Source organism: Eretmochelys imbricata, chromosome 7 (genome assembly GCF_965152235.1).
Source record: "Eretmochelys imbricata isolate rEreImb1 chromosome 7, rEreImb1.hap1, whole genome shotgun sequence".
NCBI classification, from domain to species: domain Eukaryota; kingdom Metazoa; phylum Chordata; order Testudines; family Cheloniidae; genus Eretmochelys; species Eretmochelys imbricata.
Window position 1 is genome coordinate 57856893 of NC_135578.1, and position 16291 is coordinate 57873183.

The window sequence follows — 16291 nt, forward strand, 5'->3', positions numbered from 1 at the left end:
GAAAAGCCAATTGCCCAGACATGGACACCTAGCAACCAATGGCCCAGAGAGATATGGACTGCCCCACCTCTCAGCAGGGAGGCCTGAGCCGCCTCTCCTCAGGTCAGGAAGAAAGGACTGGGGGGAGCAGGGGATGAGGTGGACATTAAGCGTTGGCTCCGGGAGCACACATGTCAGACAGACGGGGAGACAGCTTGAACAGTGGGGTTCACTGCAGCTTGGCTGGACTCTGGACTGTGCTTTGACCTTCATTCCTCTGTGCTAACCAAGGCCTTCCTATGTGCATTCCAGCCAACTAATAAACCCGGCAGTGTAACAACGCTGGATATGTCCCTGCAGGTGCTAGCAGAGGAGGTGCGTTGCTCCTTAAGACTGCACAAGTCTTCCTCAGGGGTCTGTCCCAGTGGGACTCGCTGAGCTCCTGGTGTGAAGCAGGAGTGCTGAAGGCCCAGAGGTCCCATCTAAGGAGGCGGTGAAGCTGCGTGGCTTACCCTGGGGGAAGAGTGAGACCCCTAGAGGGTCTGGCACACTGCAGGGCTCCTCCCACTGACTGTTCCAAAGCTGGGGCCGCAGCACTGACCCTGTGGATCCGTGACACCCGATATGTTGGTTTTGACTCTCTTTTTACCAGCGGACCCAGATGCAATGCTCTGCCCATGTGTTTGGGTGAAGCATCGCACAGTCTGATCCCTGTCCCTCCTGCATGATGCACTGCAGGGCCCAGCTCCTCAAGGAGGCATCATGACGACTAAGTGCACTGGCAAGTTAGGGAATATAGGCCGGAGGGGCAGGCTGCAGCCCCTACCACCACCACTTCAAATGGGGGCAGGAGCCCCACGCTGAAGTGTACTCAGCCTTGAACGGAGCCATGCTGACGCCCCAGGGGAGGGTCTGGTCCATCAGGATGGCGCTGAACCTGCCAATGAACTTCTGAAAAGCTGCACAGGCCTGACTTCCTTGCTTAGTCCTTTTTAGGCAAAATGCCTATTGATCCCACCGCCAACGCCCCCTCCCCTTCAGCCCAGGCTGCAGAGCCGTACTTACTGTCCAATGTCTTCTATTACTGGTGCAGGGCAAAGCAAATAGGTGTCTTGAACAATAGTCGGTTTTTCATCTAAAAGGAAACAAGACAGACTGTAACGTACGGAAAGAGCAGTGTCTCCCAAACGGGCTCAACCCGGAGGGGTGCTGTTGACGTCAGTGAGAACTGCAGATGCCAGATCAGGCCCAGTGTGGACATGGCTCAGAGCTGGTCCTTGTCTTTAGGGGCTGTCTTACCTGTCATTCCTTGTCACAGCTGTGACATCCAGCTGTGACATCGCCCAGCTCAAACCATTCAAAGGCCACCCTCAGGATGGGTCACCTAAATGTTTGGCTTAGTATTGTATATACTGGACACTGTGTTGTTGTAGTTGGGCTGGTCCCAGGATATTAGAGGGACAAAGTGGGTGAGGGCACATCTTTTACTGACAATCTCTTGACTGTTTCTCTCACCAGCAGAAGTTGGTCCAATAAAAGATGTGACCTCACCCCCCTCGTCTCTCTATTGAGCATCTTGTCTGCTTGCAAAGTCCATCTAACTGCCCCCTCCAAATCAAATCCTCTTGTTTTCTAGCCCAGTACCACTCTGAGGAGTCCCATGCTGTCAGAGAGAAGTCTCCAGCCACCGCCCTACAGTGACCACCCAGTGGGTGTGTGCAATGGTAGATGCAGCAGAATAAGGATACCAGTTCCATGTTTTGGTGGCTCTGTGTCTGGAGCCCCCACTCCACATGCAAAGCATGCCCGTGATGGGGCCAGCTCTGCCCCCTCGGCACTGACTGGTGAGAGGATGGCCAGAGGAGAGCAGCTATCCTCTCCTCCTTTGCAGCTGATGAGTGATCTGGCACTCCCTGCAGCTCCCCATTGGAGGGCGGGAGTGTCACTCCACCGAGGGTAGGTCAGCCAACCCAAGTGAAGACAGATGATTGGCTACAGGCCACCTGGTCTGCTGTGCGCCAGCTGGCTCAGGTATACCCTTGAAGAGGGCTTGCTGGGCTGGGCGGAGCCTGCAAAAGGTGGCTTGGTACTGCTGTCTGCAGGTGCACAGGGAGCAGCTGAGGTGTATGGCCAGAGAGAGACCCAGGGGAACCAGACTTGGCTAGAAAGAAGCCCAACCACCGGCCCCAGGGGAGCTCCCACCCGGTGTGATTTTAGGGCTAACATGGGGTGCCAGTCTATACCAATCCTGGAGGCCAAATACTGTCCACAGGGGAGGGTGAGCCCCAGAAGCAGCAGCTGTGTGAGTTTCCCCACACCGTCCCTTGGCCAGCGTGCCACACCCTACTCATCTGGGGCTGAGAGAGGAGCAGCTCTCAGACATGGTGGGGAGAGGGGCATCTCTTTGCCCCATTCGAGCCTTAGTTTGCATGCTGAGACTGCCCACAAGGGGCCCAATTTAGCACAGTTGTGCTGGGTTTTGTGTTATGATACTTTAGACAAACTCATTTCACAGAGGGACACTTGGTCACTCCCTCCTGAGCCAGTGAAACTGACGTGTGTCTGAGCACAGCATCCCTGGATCAGGACAGCATCGGTCTGTGTTATTAATGGACACGAGAGTGGCGGGCAATTTCACGTCTCCCCCCACAGTACCAGACAGGCTGTATCTGTGTGGACAGCAAGTCAAACCATCTCCACTCTTGCAGTGAGGATGAAAGACCCAGCACAAAGCCTAGGCACTACCTTCAGAGTATGACTTAAGTGATTCCCAGATCTTGGGATTTGACCCATAATATGGGACTAGGGCCCTAAAGAACGCCCACCAAAGTCCATGCAAAGACTCGCATTGACTCAGAGGAGCTGGGTCGGGATCCTTGCGCAATTTAGGGCATAAAATCTCCAGCCCATCAACTTACTGATTGTTATGGTGTCATTGATCTTGAAGCTGCAGAGAACTTGATCGATGTTTCTTGCGTGATAAAAGCCGTTGCCTCTGACCACAACTTGAAAGGATTCTGCAAGAGTAAATAGAATGAATGATGACAAATGACTGACCTTTTCCCCCTCCTCTCTCAAAGACTACGTTTCCGTCTAATCCCACTGGGATCTGAAGTAGGAAATGACAGCAGCTGAATCTTGCTCTGTCTGAATCAAATGATTAACTCTGACCCTGCTGTTATAAATGACTACACTACTCTGCAGTGATAGCCCGAAGCACTGCAGGGTCGCTAGTGCAAACTAGTGGTTTATGGACCATTGCTGTAGAAGAGTGGAGGACTTTTTTTAGTCCCCTAAGGGATATTTGCTTGTAACATTCTCAACAGTGTCATGTTTTGCCTCCTGCGAATTCATTTCCCCAGGGTTTGTTCCTCCCCAATATTTCAAGATCAAAATAATATGTCAGTCCAAACACAGACCCAGATCCTCAGTTGGTGTCAATTGCTACAGCTCCATTGACATCAACAGAGCTACCCTGATTTACACCAGCTGGGAAGCTGGCCTATAATATATTCATCCAAAATGTGGGATTTGCATCCAGATCCTTATTAGCTGAGCACACACAAAGCCTGAGCCCCATTTACACTGAGGCCCCTGTGTGCTGCTGGAGTGGTGTGAAGTGACCTTGTACAAGACAAGCTCCAAGGAACTGACAGTCTAAGCCAGTGGATGCTAATTAGACTCAGAATGCCTGGGGAGACCTAGAGGATAGTTCTGTCCCACAGCAGAGGAGGGCTGAGTATTTCATTTAGTGGATGGATGTATATAACTTGTTTCCTTTTCATGGCAGAAGGTGGCCATGGGCCATTAGATCCTCCTGAGTCAGGGGAGATGGATGCTCCTCACTTATTTCATCTTTCTGACTGTCATGACTCACGGGCCTCAAACCCGGGGCCAGAGGAGTAGCCATATGTCAGCCCTCCACTTGGCAGCCTGCTGACCCAGGACGCATGAAGCCCAGCTCCAGTTTGAGGCTCCGCCTCTTACGTCCTGTTAGCAGCCAATTGGCCCGTCAGCCCTACTTAAGCCAGCAACAGGAAGCTGTCCAAACACCCCGGATTTACCCTGCTCTGGACTATGTACCTGGTGCCTCCTGCTTCTGCTCCCGCAGCTTGATTTCCAGGCGTCCTGACCTGACAAGGCTCCTGACCTCTGACTTGCGGTTCTGATCTCTGGTTTGGCTCCTGCCTGACCCAGCTGACTCTTGACTGCTGACAGTGGACTCTGGCTCTGACTGCTAGGTCTGGCTGCCCAGGATGCAGCCTTGACGCTGAGCCAAGCTGAGCAGCTATTTGTCTCCCTATCCCAGTATCATTTCCTTTCCTGTCCATGGACAGGACAAGCGAGCACACTCCTCAGGAGCAGCTGACTCTCCTTGCCACCGTGGCCTTGTCAGACCTTTAAGCAGCATCTGGCCTCGGTCAGTATTTGAATTGGCGACCTTCCAGAAAACAACCCCTTTGGGTGCTAGAGGAAGTGGTGCTGGCTTGTCAGTAGGTGGCGCTCTTCTGAGCCACTACAACCAGGATGGGAGGGTCCTTCTACAGGATCTCAGCGCTATGCAATGGAGTTCAGCCCGCGAGGCCAGAGGGTGATCTTTAAAGGGCCAGGATTCTATGGAAGGAGTGGCCGGGGCCACCCTGTAGCAGGCCAGCCCCAGGTACCAAGACCAACTGTTTGGCATTTATGACTTTTAAAAGTGTGGCTCTGCCGTATGCCTAGACGAAAGATGCTATGATAACATGATGGGTCTGATTCGGTTCACACTAGTCCTGATTTCCTCCCGAGTGACTCCACTTTGGTTGACACTCATGTGAATGAGGGAGGCACCAGGCAACTATGCATGACAACTCAGGGCACAATACTCCTCCCAGACCCGCATGGGAGATCTCCTCACCAATATGCTTCTATCCCAGCAGCAGCTCCATTCCCAGAGAAATGGCAGAGTGGAGACTCCTCCCCCACACAATGCCGATTAGAGAGGAGAGTTTTGCCTTGGTACAAACCCTGGTGAAACATGACCTTTCTATCCACACAAGGGCCAACCTGTGTGCGCCTCGTGGGCGTTACAAAGAGATTGGCAGCTGCATTTTCCTTCACGCTCTCTCTCCCTCCCTCCCGCACCCTGTCCCCAGCAGAAACAAACGGTGGCCCAGGAAAAGGCCAGCCACATCAGATGCTCCCCACTGTCTGCTGGTCAGATCGCTAGCACACGTTAAAGCTGCTGCTCTGGCTTATGCGGCTTCTGTTGTGAAGGGGGAAAAAAAAACAAAAACCTGTGATATTTTTCCTTCATAAGTAACTGTGTTTTGCTCCCGTCGGCAGGAAATGCCTCTTCAGGCTTTTCAGCTCAATTGCCCCCACCTGTCACCTAAGCAAGCACAGAAGAGAAGAAGGTAGGAAGGATGGTCTAGTGGACAGAGCACTGGACTCGGCCTTAGGGGCCTGGGATCATTTCCATCTCTGCAGCAAGCTGCTGGCATGATCCTGGGTAAGTCGCTTCTTCAGTGCCTCACTTCTCTGTCTCTAAAATGGGGACTGTATTTCCCTCATAGCAGTGACTGGACTGGGAGATGCTCAGACACTCCAGTGGTGAGGGACATGTGGGACTGAAAGGGGGGTTGCCTTCATCCATTAGCAAACCTGGATTCGAAGGCAGCGGAAATTTCCAACTTCCCGACTAGATCCCATGGGAATAAGAAACAGCTTCTGTTTCTAACAGGGCCTGATCGGAAAGGCACACAGACTTTGACGTGTTTGAAATGGGAACCCTAGATCACCAGACAGCCCGAGTCTTTATAATGGGCTAAACCCAGTCATAGGATCATAGAAATGCAGGGCTGGAAGGGACCTCGAGAAGTCAAGTCCAGCCTCCTGCACTGTGCCAGGACCAAGTAAACCTACACCATTCCTGACAGGGGTTTGATCAACACTTCCAGTGATGGGGACTACCTCCACTACCTCCCTTGGAAGCCTATTCCAGAGCTTAACTACCCTTAGAATTAGAAAGTTTTCTGCAATATCCAACCTAAACCTCCCTTGCTGCAAATTAAGCCCATTGCTTCTTATCCTACCTTCAGTGGACATGGAGAACAATTAATCACCGTCCTCTTTTATACAAGTCCTTAAGATATTGGCAGACTGTTGTCAGGTCCCACTCAGTCTTCTTTTCTCAAGACTAAACATGACCAGTTGTTTTTCAGCCTTTCCTCAGAGGTCAGGTTTTCTAACCCACCCGTAGCCTGAACTCCCCTGATCTCGGAGGATGTTTGTAATCCTGCTGCACATACAGTTCTGAATCTTGCAAGTGGCCCCTATATATACAAGGCACTGACCCAAGACCTCCAGCCGAACCCTCCCCAACCTTGGGATGTCCAAAATTCTGGATCTAAGTTCCGCAGCATGTGGCCATCTTTACTTCTTAGTGCTCTTGCCTAAATTCAGTGGAAAAGAACGGTAGATTTTTTCAGTCTTTCTTTTCATGTTTACCCCACTTCAGTGGTTTAAACCTTCAACCCACAGGACAGCACGACTGAACACGGGACCGGCCCACAGTATGTGCATTAGAAATGGAAGCTGCTTACAGACTGCACAATCAATGGGCCACTTTGCTCTCACTGGGCACACAAAACTCTTATTGTCATAGACTGTTGTGCACTTGGAAGGAGAGAAAATTAATCCCCATTATAATAACAATGCAAGTTCTATGGGGACAGCAGGCCTCTAAATAGGAATGAGAGACCCACCTAATAGTGTAACCCTGTTGCTTGCTGTTTGGGTCTACTAGGGACTGCTATTAGCCAAGATGAGCAGGGATGGTGTCCCTAGCCTCTGTTTGCCAGAGGCTGGGAGTGGGCTGCAGGGGATGGATCACTTGATGATTACCTGTTCTGTTCATTCCCTGTGGGGCACCTGGCATTGGCCACTGTCGGAAGACAGATTACTGGGCTAGATGGACCTTTCGTCTGACCCAGTAGGGCCATTCTTATGAGCACGGAAACTGACTTTGGAGCTAAAATCTCAAACTTGTCAACAAAGATTCCTCCATCACTTGGAGTTTTTACATTAAGATATGATGTTTCTTTCTAAAAAAATATGCTCTGGCTCAACCACCAAGATATGGCTTATATGACTCGATGAATATGGGCTTGGGGCAGGAATCACTGGGTGAAATTCCCTGGCCTATATTATCTTCTGGCTTTAAAATCTATGAGGTTCAAGGGGTGCAATGCAACTCCCAGAGAAGAAGCAGGATGCAGGATTGTAGTGCAACTCCCTGTGCCATTAGCATGGGGTGTTAGGGCCCCTCGATCCTTTTAACTGTGGAACCCATAGCTCCTTCAGTGGCCCACCCCTGGCATTGCCCTCCACACTAGCTGAAGTGGTATGCACCCAAACATTCCCTTGCTGTGCTGAGAAACCCAGCAGGGTAACTGCTCATGAACCAGGACATGAAACCAACCGGGACACTTCAGTGTCTGAGCTGACTCAAACGCAACCAACTTCCATAGTGAAAAAACGCACCAGTTTGCTACAATTTCTTTCAGAGCCAGAGCCTCAGCTGGTGTAAATCAGCATTGTTCAACTGACTTAATTGGAATGATGCTGGTTTACCCCAGCTGAGGTTCTTCCCCAATGGTTGCAAATGGGTGATTTGGGGTTTCCTCTGACGCATCCAGCACAGGCCATTGCTAGAGGCAGCAGCCCAGTGCTAAGACCCAATATGGCAAATACTCCTCATCCATAGAACAAACAAGTGAAAGGCCCAGCGCCACACCATACTCCCCTGTCTGTGTAGCAGGTTGGCACGGACATCAACCTGGATGAGATGGGAATTCTGCTTTTACTAGTCTACACTCCTGCTGAAATTGCAATGGCTGGAGATCTGAGGAGCTGTCAGTTGTGACAGGGAGGACGCAATGCACAGGGCCTATGGATCGGATACAACCACAGCCAAATGGACATGGAGGAGACCGTTCCCTCGAGTCTCCAACCATTCCCATTGTGACACCATGGTTTGTCACTCACTCCTACGCACCGAACAGAGGTGAAGTCTGACCCAGGAGCTCCAATCCCCAAGCCGTCATTAGCTCATCCCCCTCTTGGGTACACTCCTCGGGGGAAGTGGTACCGTGCCATGATAGCCAAGCGTGGCCCAGGGGGTGTCATGGTGAGGGGTGAGGATGGAATCTTCCTGCCAGGCTCAGGGTGCGCCATAGCCACTAGGGTAGAATTCCATTGACATCAGTGGGCCTGATTCTCCTGTGACACTGGCATAAATCAGGGCTAAATCCATGGGACCCAATAGTCACCCTGGGGCAGAACAGCATAAATGAGATGAGAATCAGGCCGACTGACTTCAGTGGAGTTGTACCTGATTTACCGCAGTCTGAGTGAGATCAGAATCAGGCCCAAGATACCTTTGTTTACCACATTTAATAATGGATTAAACAATTTCCTTAGGACATTTACTTCAGCAACTGCAAACCAGCGTACATGCTCCAAGTCATTCTCCTTATTCAGCCCAGACTCACGGGGCCTCATCCTGATTCTGCTCTCACTTGCACTGGAGTAAATCAGGAGTGACTCCTCTGAAGTTAATGAAGTGACCCCAGTGCAAACAAGAGCAGGATCAGACCCTCCTGTCCTCAGTTAAGGCTTTGCAATGTGGCAATGGGGCTCCGGTGTCTCATAAAATACATTTCAAATGTGGTATCGTACAAAGTTCTTAAGAACTACAGATGCAAATGAGCCTCAGCTAGGGCAGCAAGTTAGCCCTGCAACCAAAAGGTTAAGGCCCAAAGACATGCTTCCTTACGGACATATATGTACTCCTGTGCTTACTATCAAGTTCCATCTGGATCTGCAAAGGCAGTGGCTCAGGTGACTGCTAAGAGTTTGTGTGGATCAGTACTCCATGATCTAAGACTGCATGCTAGGAGAGGGCACTGGTTTTCTGCTCTGGTGTTCTACAGAGACAATGCAAGATTTAGGGGAACGTGAAGAGCTGGAAAGATATTTTGGAGAGAAAAAGGAGCTCCTGTAGTGAACAGCCCATCCGCAAAAGCAGAGCTGCACATGGGAAATACCTGCAGCAGCTTCAGTGCTGTGTATTAATGCATGTAGCCCATATTCTACCATCAATTACTCACTTTCTGCTCCCAGCAAAGTCATTCAAGGCAAATTTTTCAAAGGTGTCTAAGTGTCTTAGGAGCCCAAATCCCTTTGAAAGTCGATGGGACAGGTCCCTAAGTCACTCAGGCACCTTTGAAAATTGTACTCTCAGGCCCCAATTTAAGCATGTGCTTAAACCCATCCCACTCAGCAAAGCACTTAGAGAGAGGATTTCCAGAGTGTCTACAGGATTTAGATGCAGAAGTCCAATGGGACTAATGCACCTAAATCCCTTTGGCACTTTGGAAAACCTCCTCCTTAAATACATGCTGAAGTTTAAACCGGTGCTTCAAACAATGGGGCTCAAGCACATGCCTAAAGTTAAGCATGTGCTTTGGTGCTTTACTGCAGAAGGATGGTCTGAGTCAGGGAGCTGAACGCACAGAAGTGGGCCTGTTTATTATGTCATGATTTGCATCAGCACCCAATGCTCCTTAAAATAAATTAAAACAGGGCCAAATTTAACTATCTGTTACCCCAGTATTAACCTGCATTAACTCCAGTGACGATAATCAAGTTACTCCGAGCCTGATTCATATCATGCATCAGTTTACACTGACGTAAACCAACTTACTTCACTGCAGTTACTCTTGATCAGAATCAGAGACTGCTCCTTGACACCAAGGTAACTGACAGCAGCGTTTGACCCAGAATGTGAACGTGGGTTACACTCCCCTCTCGGCGCATGGCACGCTGTAGTGACAGCTGTACATGTATATCCTTGCATACCAAGTCTTGCCCTCTGACCCGTTTCTTCAGCCGCTAACTTCAAAATGATCTCACCATCTGGGCAAGACGATATTTTTTTTGTCCGTACAGAAAAGCAACACGTTAAAATGAAACAGCTGTTTGCTTTGCTGAAGGAACAGGCTTTCAAATACAGCAGCCACAAAGGTGTAATTACTATTAATGTTCGTGGGTTTTTCTTTTTAAAAAACACCATCACTGTGACTACAGAGGACTCTAAATGCAAAATGTTCACAGTAACGGCCTCATCTGGGAGTTTAATCTTGTCAAGACAGTTTATCCGTCCTGCCCTTCCTCTCACTGTCACTGCAACTTTGCACAGATGCTTGCTAAAGCAGCCCAGAGCCCCCATAATAACCTGTCCACATGAGCACATGGGGAACAATATAGTTTCAATAACAGTCTTGTATGGAAATGTAAACAGTCAAGGCTGGATTGTGTTGTTGCTATTGAGCAGTCCCCCCTTCAGATGCTATGGAGCATGAATATATTCGGGATGATGGCCTGTTGAAATGGCTAATTCTATTTAATTTTGGGCCCTGGCTCTGGCTGCGTCCTTTTCTTTCTTAGTTACTGTCAGAATCTAGATTGTTGCTTTTGACAAGACAGCGAAGGGAAAAAGGTCAGCAGTGAAATAACTGGGCAGCGCTGGCAGCGAGATGGTGGGCTGAAGCTGGTGCGCCATGGCTGTGCTGTCGGCTTCGCTTCTCTGACTCTGATGAGGAGCTGACTGCTTGCATCCACACCTGGGAGTTGACGGGGCCAGCAGGATGCCACATCCAGCAAAACCTTTCAATCACATCTGTGTACCGAGAGCCTAATCAAAGCAATGATGCTGTCAAACAGCAGACCCAGCACCTCCAATTCCACACTGATCGCCTGTTTACTGGCTGCATGTCTTGGTCACTTTCAATCAGAGGGAACAGAAAGACCTAAGTACATTTCCCCACATAAGGAACTATAAATTTGCAGGGTCAAAAAGAATTAAGCATCAGAGAGCTGTCATAACCCGGCTAGATCAATTTGTAAATGGATGTACCAGCCAGCTCCATCTCAGACATACAGCCCCCAGACTGGAACTAGTCAGAATTCAGCTAACGCCACGTAGCAGTCATTTCCTCAGCAATTTATTAAACCACTGGCACCTCAAAAGCGAACCTGAGATCATTGCTAAATAGTAAATACCATATAATGGTAATTATTGTTCATAATGAACAGGCAAAACCTGCTGTGGTCCCTATTCAAGCAAAAGTCCCATTGACTTAGTAACACAGAATCTGGCATTATAGAATAAAGATTAAAATTGTCAGTAAGAATTATGAATAACCCCCCAATTAACCACTACGCCCCCACTTTGGTGAATTTCATGCAAAATGCATGGCTGGCTCCAGGATGTGCATATTTCAGCGCTGAATGCAAACAAGCTTTACTGTTGGTTTAAGGAAATTTCCAAAAGATCTAGAGATAGGAATTTATATGTACATATCTGTGTGTGTGTGTGTCTATATATCTGACTGTCTGTACTATATCTCTGTGTGTGTGTGTGCATATATGAGTTAGACGTTAACAAAGATGAAGTAATAAACTGTATAAATTACACTGCATTTAAACAAAATAACAACTGTATATTGTTGTCCAGGGATATTGATGCAGGTAAGGATTTGCCACTTTATCAAGGTTTTTGGATCCTCCAAATATTTATTAATAGGCACAGAGCTCATACAGAACCATGAGCAGTGGCCCCCGCTTCAATGAAATGACCCACCAGCACTGTGCAAATAACTGATTGTTTTGCTGAATTTTGATTGAATTTTAAAGTGTTTCGGGCTGACCCCAAAATAACATTTTTCAGAAATGTTCAGCAAATCAAAAAATTTGAAAAAAAAACATTTTGGCTCGAATTAAACATTTTGCTCACCTCGAAAGTCACATACGTATTTCAGTTAATCTTTTAATCTATTTCCGTCAACAAAATGGGGAAAGTTGTAGAACTAATAAACCAGGAAGAGGACCTGGGAAAAATTTTTCTTGAAATATGGCTTTTTTTTAAAAAAAAAAAAAGAAGAAGAGAGAGAACTGTTCAAGAAAAATTATCAACTTTGCAAAATCTTTAATTTTTCATGAAATTTTCATAACTGTTTTATCAAAACGTACAAAAGCATGTTATTGAAATGGTTACTGAAATTTTTCATTTGACAAAACCAGGTTTTCAGCAAACAAACAAATCTGACAACCATTTCCATACACATTTATATTGAAAATGTTTGCCAAATAAATAAAACAAAAAATGGGTCCATTTCAAACCCTTATTAATTGAAAACAGCTTTGAAATTTTGTGGTTTTTCACCAAGTTTTTCCTCTGTTTTTTGACCAGCTCTACTAGGATTTTTTTTTTAATCAGTAAGCTTCCATTTTTAATAATTCATGGATAACGTCTTGTGGCAAATATCTTCTCCACCTTTTCTCCTTTGGGAATATTCAGAAGAATAGCGGAAACACCAGAGGATGTTTTAAAATGAAATATGTAATGCAGTATCCTCCAGCAATTGACATGTGGGAATGAAGACTGAACAAAAATTTCTCTTCTCTGCAATATTTACTAGATTTTCCTCAAATTACATCTTTGGTCTGACATGCTCGGAATCAGCTTTCATGCACCATTGCTATTTTATATGTGCTCATTTTTGTAATGGATAAGCAAATGAATGCAAGACAGTAGCATAAGCTCTAAATAACCATGCTGTAAATTATACCTTACAGCAAGCTTATGGTGTCATTATTACTCTGCTGCAATAGTCTTCTAAACAGACAAAAACACAGCAAATGAATTGCTAACACAAACCAGAAGGGTTACATGTTCAATATACTAAACACGAAAGGCATGTCATTAGCACCAGCTCCCCTGGGGATACTTTGCATTTACCAAACACACTAGCAATTCTTTCATTACGAATATGCAAAATGCTAACACTTTACAAACCACCAAGTATCTTGGTCTATGCAGTTCATTATTTCTGTTTCAGTAAAGCTCCGATTACCTTTCCTTAAACCTGAAACATCCGTGTGTGTTTTACAAAATCATCGCTTTGACTGCTTGCAGTTTCTAATAGAGCCAAACACTCTAATATTTCCTGAACATTGTGACACAGGTTGCAAATCTATTGGTACAGTAAGTGGGTCTTTTGTTCAGAAAATAAGCAGCACTTGGCATTCTTCAGATGAAAGGCAAGATATGAGGTGTCTTCATTATTTATTTTCATTATTATCAGTAATAAGAAAAGGAGTACTTGTGGCACCTTAGAGACTAACCAATTTATTTGAGCATAAGCTTTTGTGAGCTACATGCATCCGATGAAGTGAGCTGTAGCTCATGAAAGCTTATGCTCAAATAAATTGGTTAGTCTCTAAGGTGCCACAAGTACTCCTTTTCTTTTTGCGAATACAGACTAACATGGCTGCTACTCTAAACCTGTCATTATTATCAGAGCTGGTCATCATTTTCCAAATTTTGAAATTTTGACAATATTTCAGTATGCTGGGAAAAGATCAGGAAAAATGTAAACAAAATTGCCATTAAATTTCCTTATGTTAATTGACCAGTTATATTGCTGGTCAAAAATTTTTGAATTTGAAAAAATAATAAATCAGGAAACATTTTTGGAAAATGGCTCACAATCTTTTGACCTTCGTAACCAACTTAATACTTTCCATTCTGGAGTCCTTAGCCAGGTATAACGCCTACTGATTTCAAGGGAGATTTTTCCTGAGTAAGGACTGTTGGATTTCAGCCACACAATACTATAATTTCATGCAAAGTACTTTCCAAAATCTTTTCCATGATTGTAACACTTGAGTATGCCCCTGTTTCTGCAAACCCTTCCTTGTGTAAATATCTTCCCCTGATGCATGCAAAATCATATCACCTTGTGCTTTACTCATGCTTAATTTTCAAGCAAAGCAAGGCTGGGCCTACGTCAGACTGTGGATGGGAGGTAACCAGAAATGGGCTAGCAGGAACAAGCAGCCTGAAAACCACTCAGTTAGTACAGTGATGGGTGTGGCTTCTAAACCCAGACAAAGCAATCTTTACTCATTTGAGTAGTCCAATTTAAGTCACTGGGACTACTCACATGAGTAAAGATTGCTTATATATATGAGGGCTATAAAAGCAGAGCCTAATATTGTAATAAATGGCTGAAATTTTCAAAGTTGGCTTGGGAATATAGGAATCTAGGTCCCAAAATGACATAACCAACCAGAAGCCTAAATCCCATTGCCTTTCTCTTACAATTTGGTTCCTAAGGACCAGATCCTCAAAGCTATATCGATGCCTAAAGATACAAACAGGCATCTAGTGGGGTTTTCAAAAGCACCTATGCAGGTGGGATGCCAATGGGAGTAAAGAGCCTAAAACCCTTTGAGGATCTGTGCCTAGGTGCCTCTCTGTATCTTTAGGTACCCAGACACCTTTGAAAATCCAGCCATGAGTCACTTTGGAAAATGAGATAGGCTCCTAAGTCACTTGGGCACATTTGAAAACACTACCCCAATGCCTACTAATTTCAGTTCCCTTCAGTGACTTTGAAAAGCTGAGCCTATCTTTACATTTGTAGCTTCCTTCTTGAGCTGAGCACGGACTCACTAGGCCTTATCTAAAGCCCAATGGGAGACTTTCCATTGACTTCCATGGGCTTTGGATCTGGTGCTTTTGTAGGGAGCTATCAAACATTTTTGTAATTCCACTCTCATTTGCCATATCATTTGATTTCAATATAAGCTCACCTCCTGCACAGACACTGGATGGTTCAGCTGCCAGGATCTCAATACAGGATTTCTTCAGAATCTAAGAGATGAAGATAATGGGATTTTTGATCATTGGTGTTGTTTCGCCACTTAATGAATGTGGGAAAGGGCGCATTTCTCTCGCTTTTGGAATACTCCACTCACCGAATCAATTGTGCCTCTCAGGGCATAAAAGCCGCCAGTTACCGGGAAAACGTGATCAATGCTGTCAGCAATTGTCGACAGCTGCAAAGAAAGACCATCATAAATGCACAAGACAAACAAAATTGCAGCATCTAAAACCAAGCCTATTTGCTGACAGGCAGAGCTCTGACAGGTATGGATTTATGCACTGGTAATTAAGTAAATGACCTCATTTGATGCTGTGAATGGGTGGGGAGAACAAAAAAAAAAAAAGTTCCCAAATTACCTGAGTTTCATTAAAGTCTTTCACTCCAACACAATAAACGATAGCTCCGAGGCTTCTGGCTCTGTCGGCCTACATGAAAGATACCATTACATGCAAAGCCACGTAAACTGGAACCAAGAGCAGATGCTCACAAGTTTGACATGAACCACTTAGGGTATGTCTACACTGCAATTAAAAACCCGCTGCTGGCCGGTGCCAGCTGACTTGGGCTCGGGCAAAGGGCTGTTTAATTGCAGTGCAGACGTTCAGGCTCAGGCTGGAGCCCAGTTTCTAGGACCCTGCAAGCTGGGAGAGTCCCAGAGCTGGGGATGCCGCCCAAACGTCTATGCCGCAGTTAAATAGCCCCGGGAACACAAGGTCAGGTCAGCTGGCATGGGCCAGCCATGGGTGTCTAATTGCAGTGTAGACATACCCTTAGCAACTTGGGTAAACTCAATGAGGACTTACTTCTTTCTCAGCATAATAAAACTGAACCTCTTGCAACTCCCCATCTGTCAGAGCAATAATCACACTAGCTGTCCGGAGTCCTGCAGGGGTGAGAGTGAAAATGGCTGGGGTTAGGTATGGCTGTTACAGAAGCTTTGGCAATGGATAAATAAGTTTAGGCAATGCATCCTTCTTTGCTGACAAATGAATACAGAGCTCTGAAGCTCAGCTGATGTACAGTGACTGCAATGGAGCTATGCCAATCTATGCCAGCTGAAGATCTGACCCAGAACAGTGTGTTATGAGCCAAATCCTGCTCATCTTCATCATACAAGCAGCACAAGGGAATCAATGGTTTCAGAGTAACAGCCGTGTTAGTCTGTATTCGCAAAAAGAAAAGGAGTACTTGTGGCACCTTAGAAACTAACCAATTTATTTGAGCATAAGCTTTCATGAGCTACAGCTAGCTCATGAAAGCTTATGCTCAAATAAATTGGTTAGTCTCTAAGGTGCCACAAGTACTCCTTTTCCTTAAGGGAATCAGTGTGAGTCGGGAGGGTACTGCTCCAGCAGCATCCATGCACAGACCTCCCCAGAAGCCTGCTGCCTCAGGTCACCCCTTTTCCTGCCTGGATCCTCCAGTGAACCTTGTGGTGGGGTGAGGCCAGAGGGAGAAGAGAGGGGGGAATCGCCCCTTGACAAGCATTTCTGAGTGTGACCATTGCAGAGAAAGGCAGCAGGGATCTGTGGTTC

The 16291-nt window shown here is 46.6% G+C and overlaps 1 protein-coding gene across 1 annotated transcript in view; it reads right to left on the bottom strand.

Annotated features, from left to right (window-relative positions):
• Positions 1–16291, bottom strand: part of ANTXRL (ANTXR like) — a 70551-nt gene that overhangs the window by 32813 nt on the left and 21447 nt on the right. The window contains exons 6-11 of the mRNA XM_077822082.1: positions 15560–15639; positions 15113–15181; positions 14848–14928; positions 14683–14743; positions 2898–2996; positions 1045–1114 (exon numbers count right to left, since the gene is read on the bottom strand). Of these exons, the coding sequence (XP_077678208.1) occupies positions 1045–1114; positions 2898–2996; positions 14683–14743; positions 14848–14928; positions 15113–15181; positions 15560–15639 (460 nt within the window). The remainder of the gene's footprint in view (positions 1–1044; positions 1115–2897; positions 2997–14682; positions 14744–14847; positions 14929–15112; positions 15182–15559; positions 15640–16291) is intronic.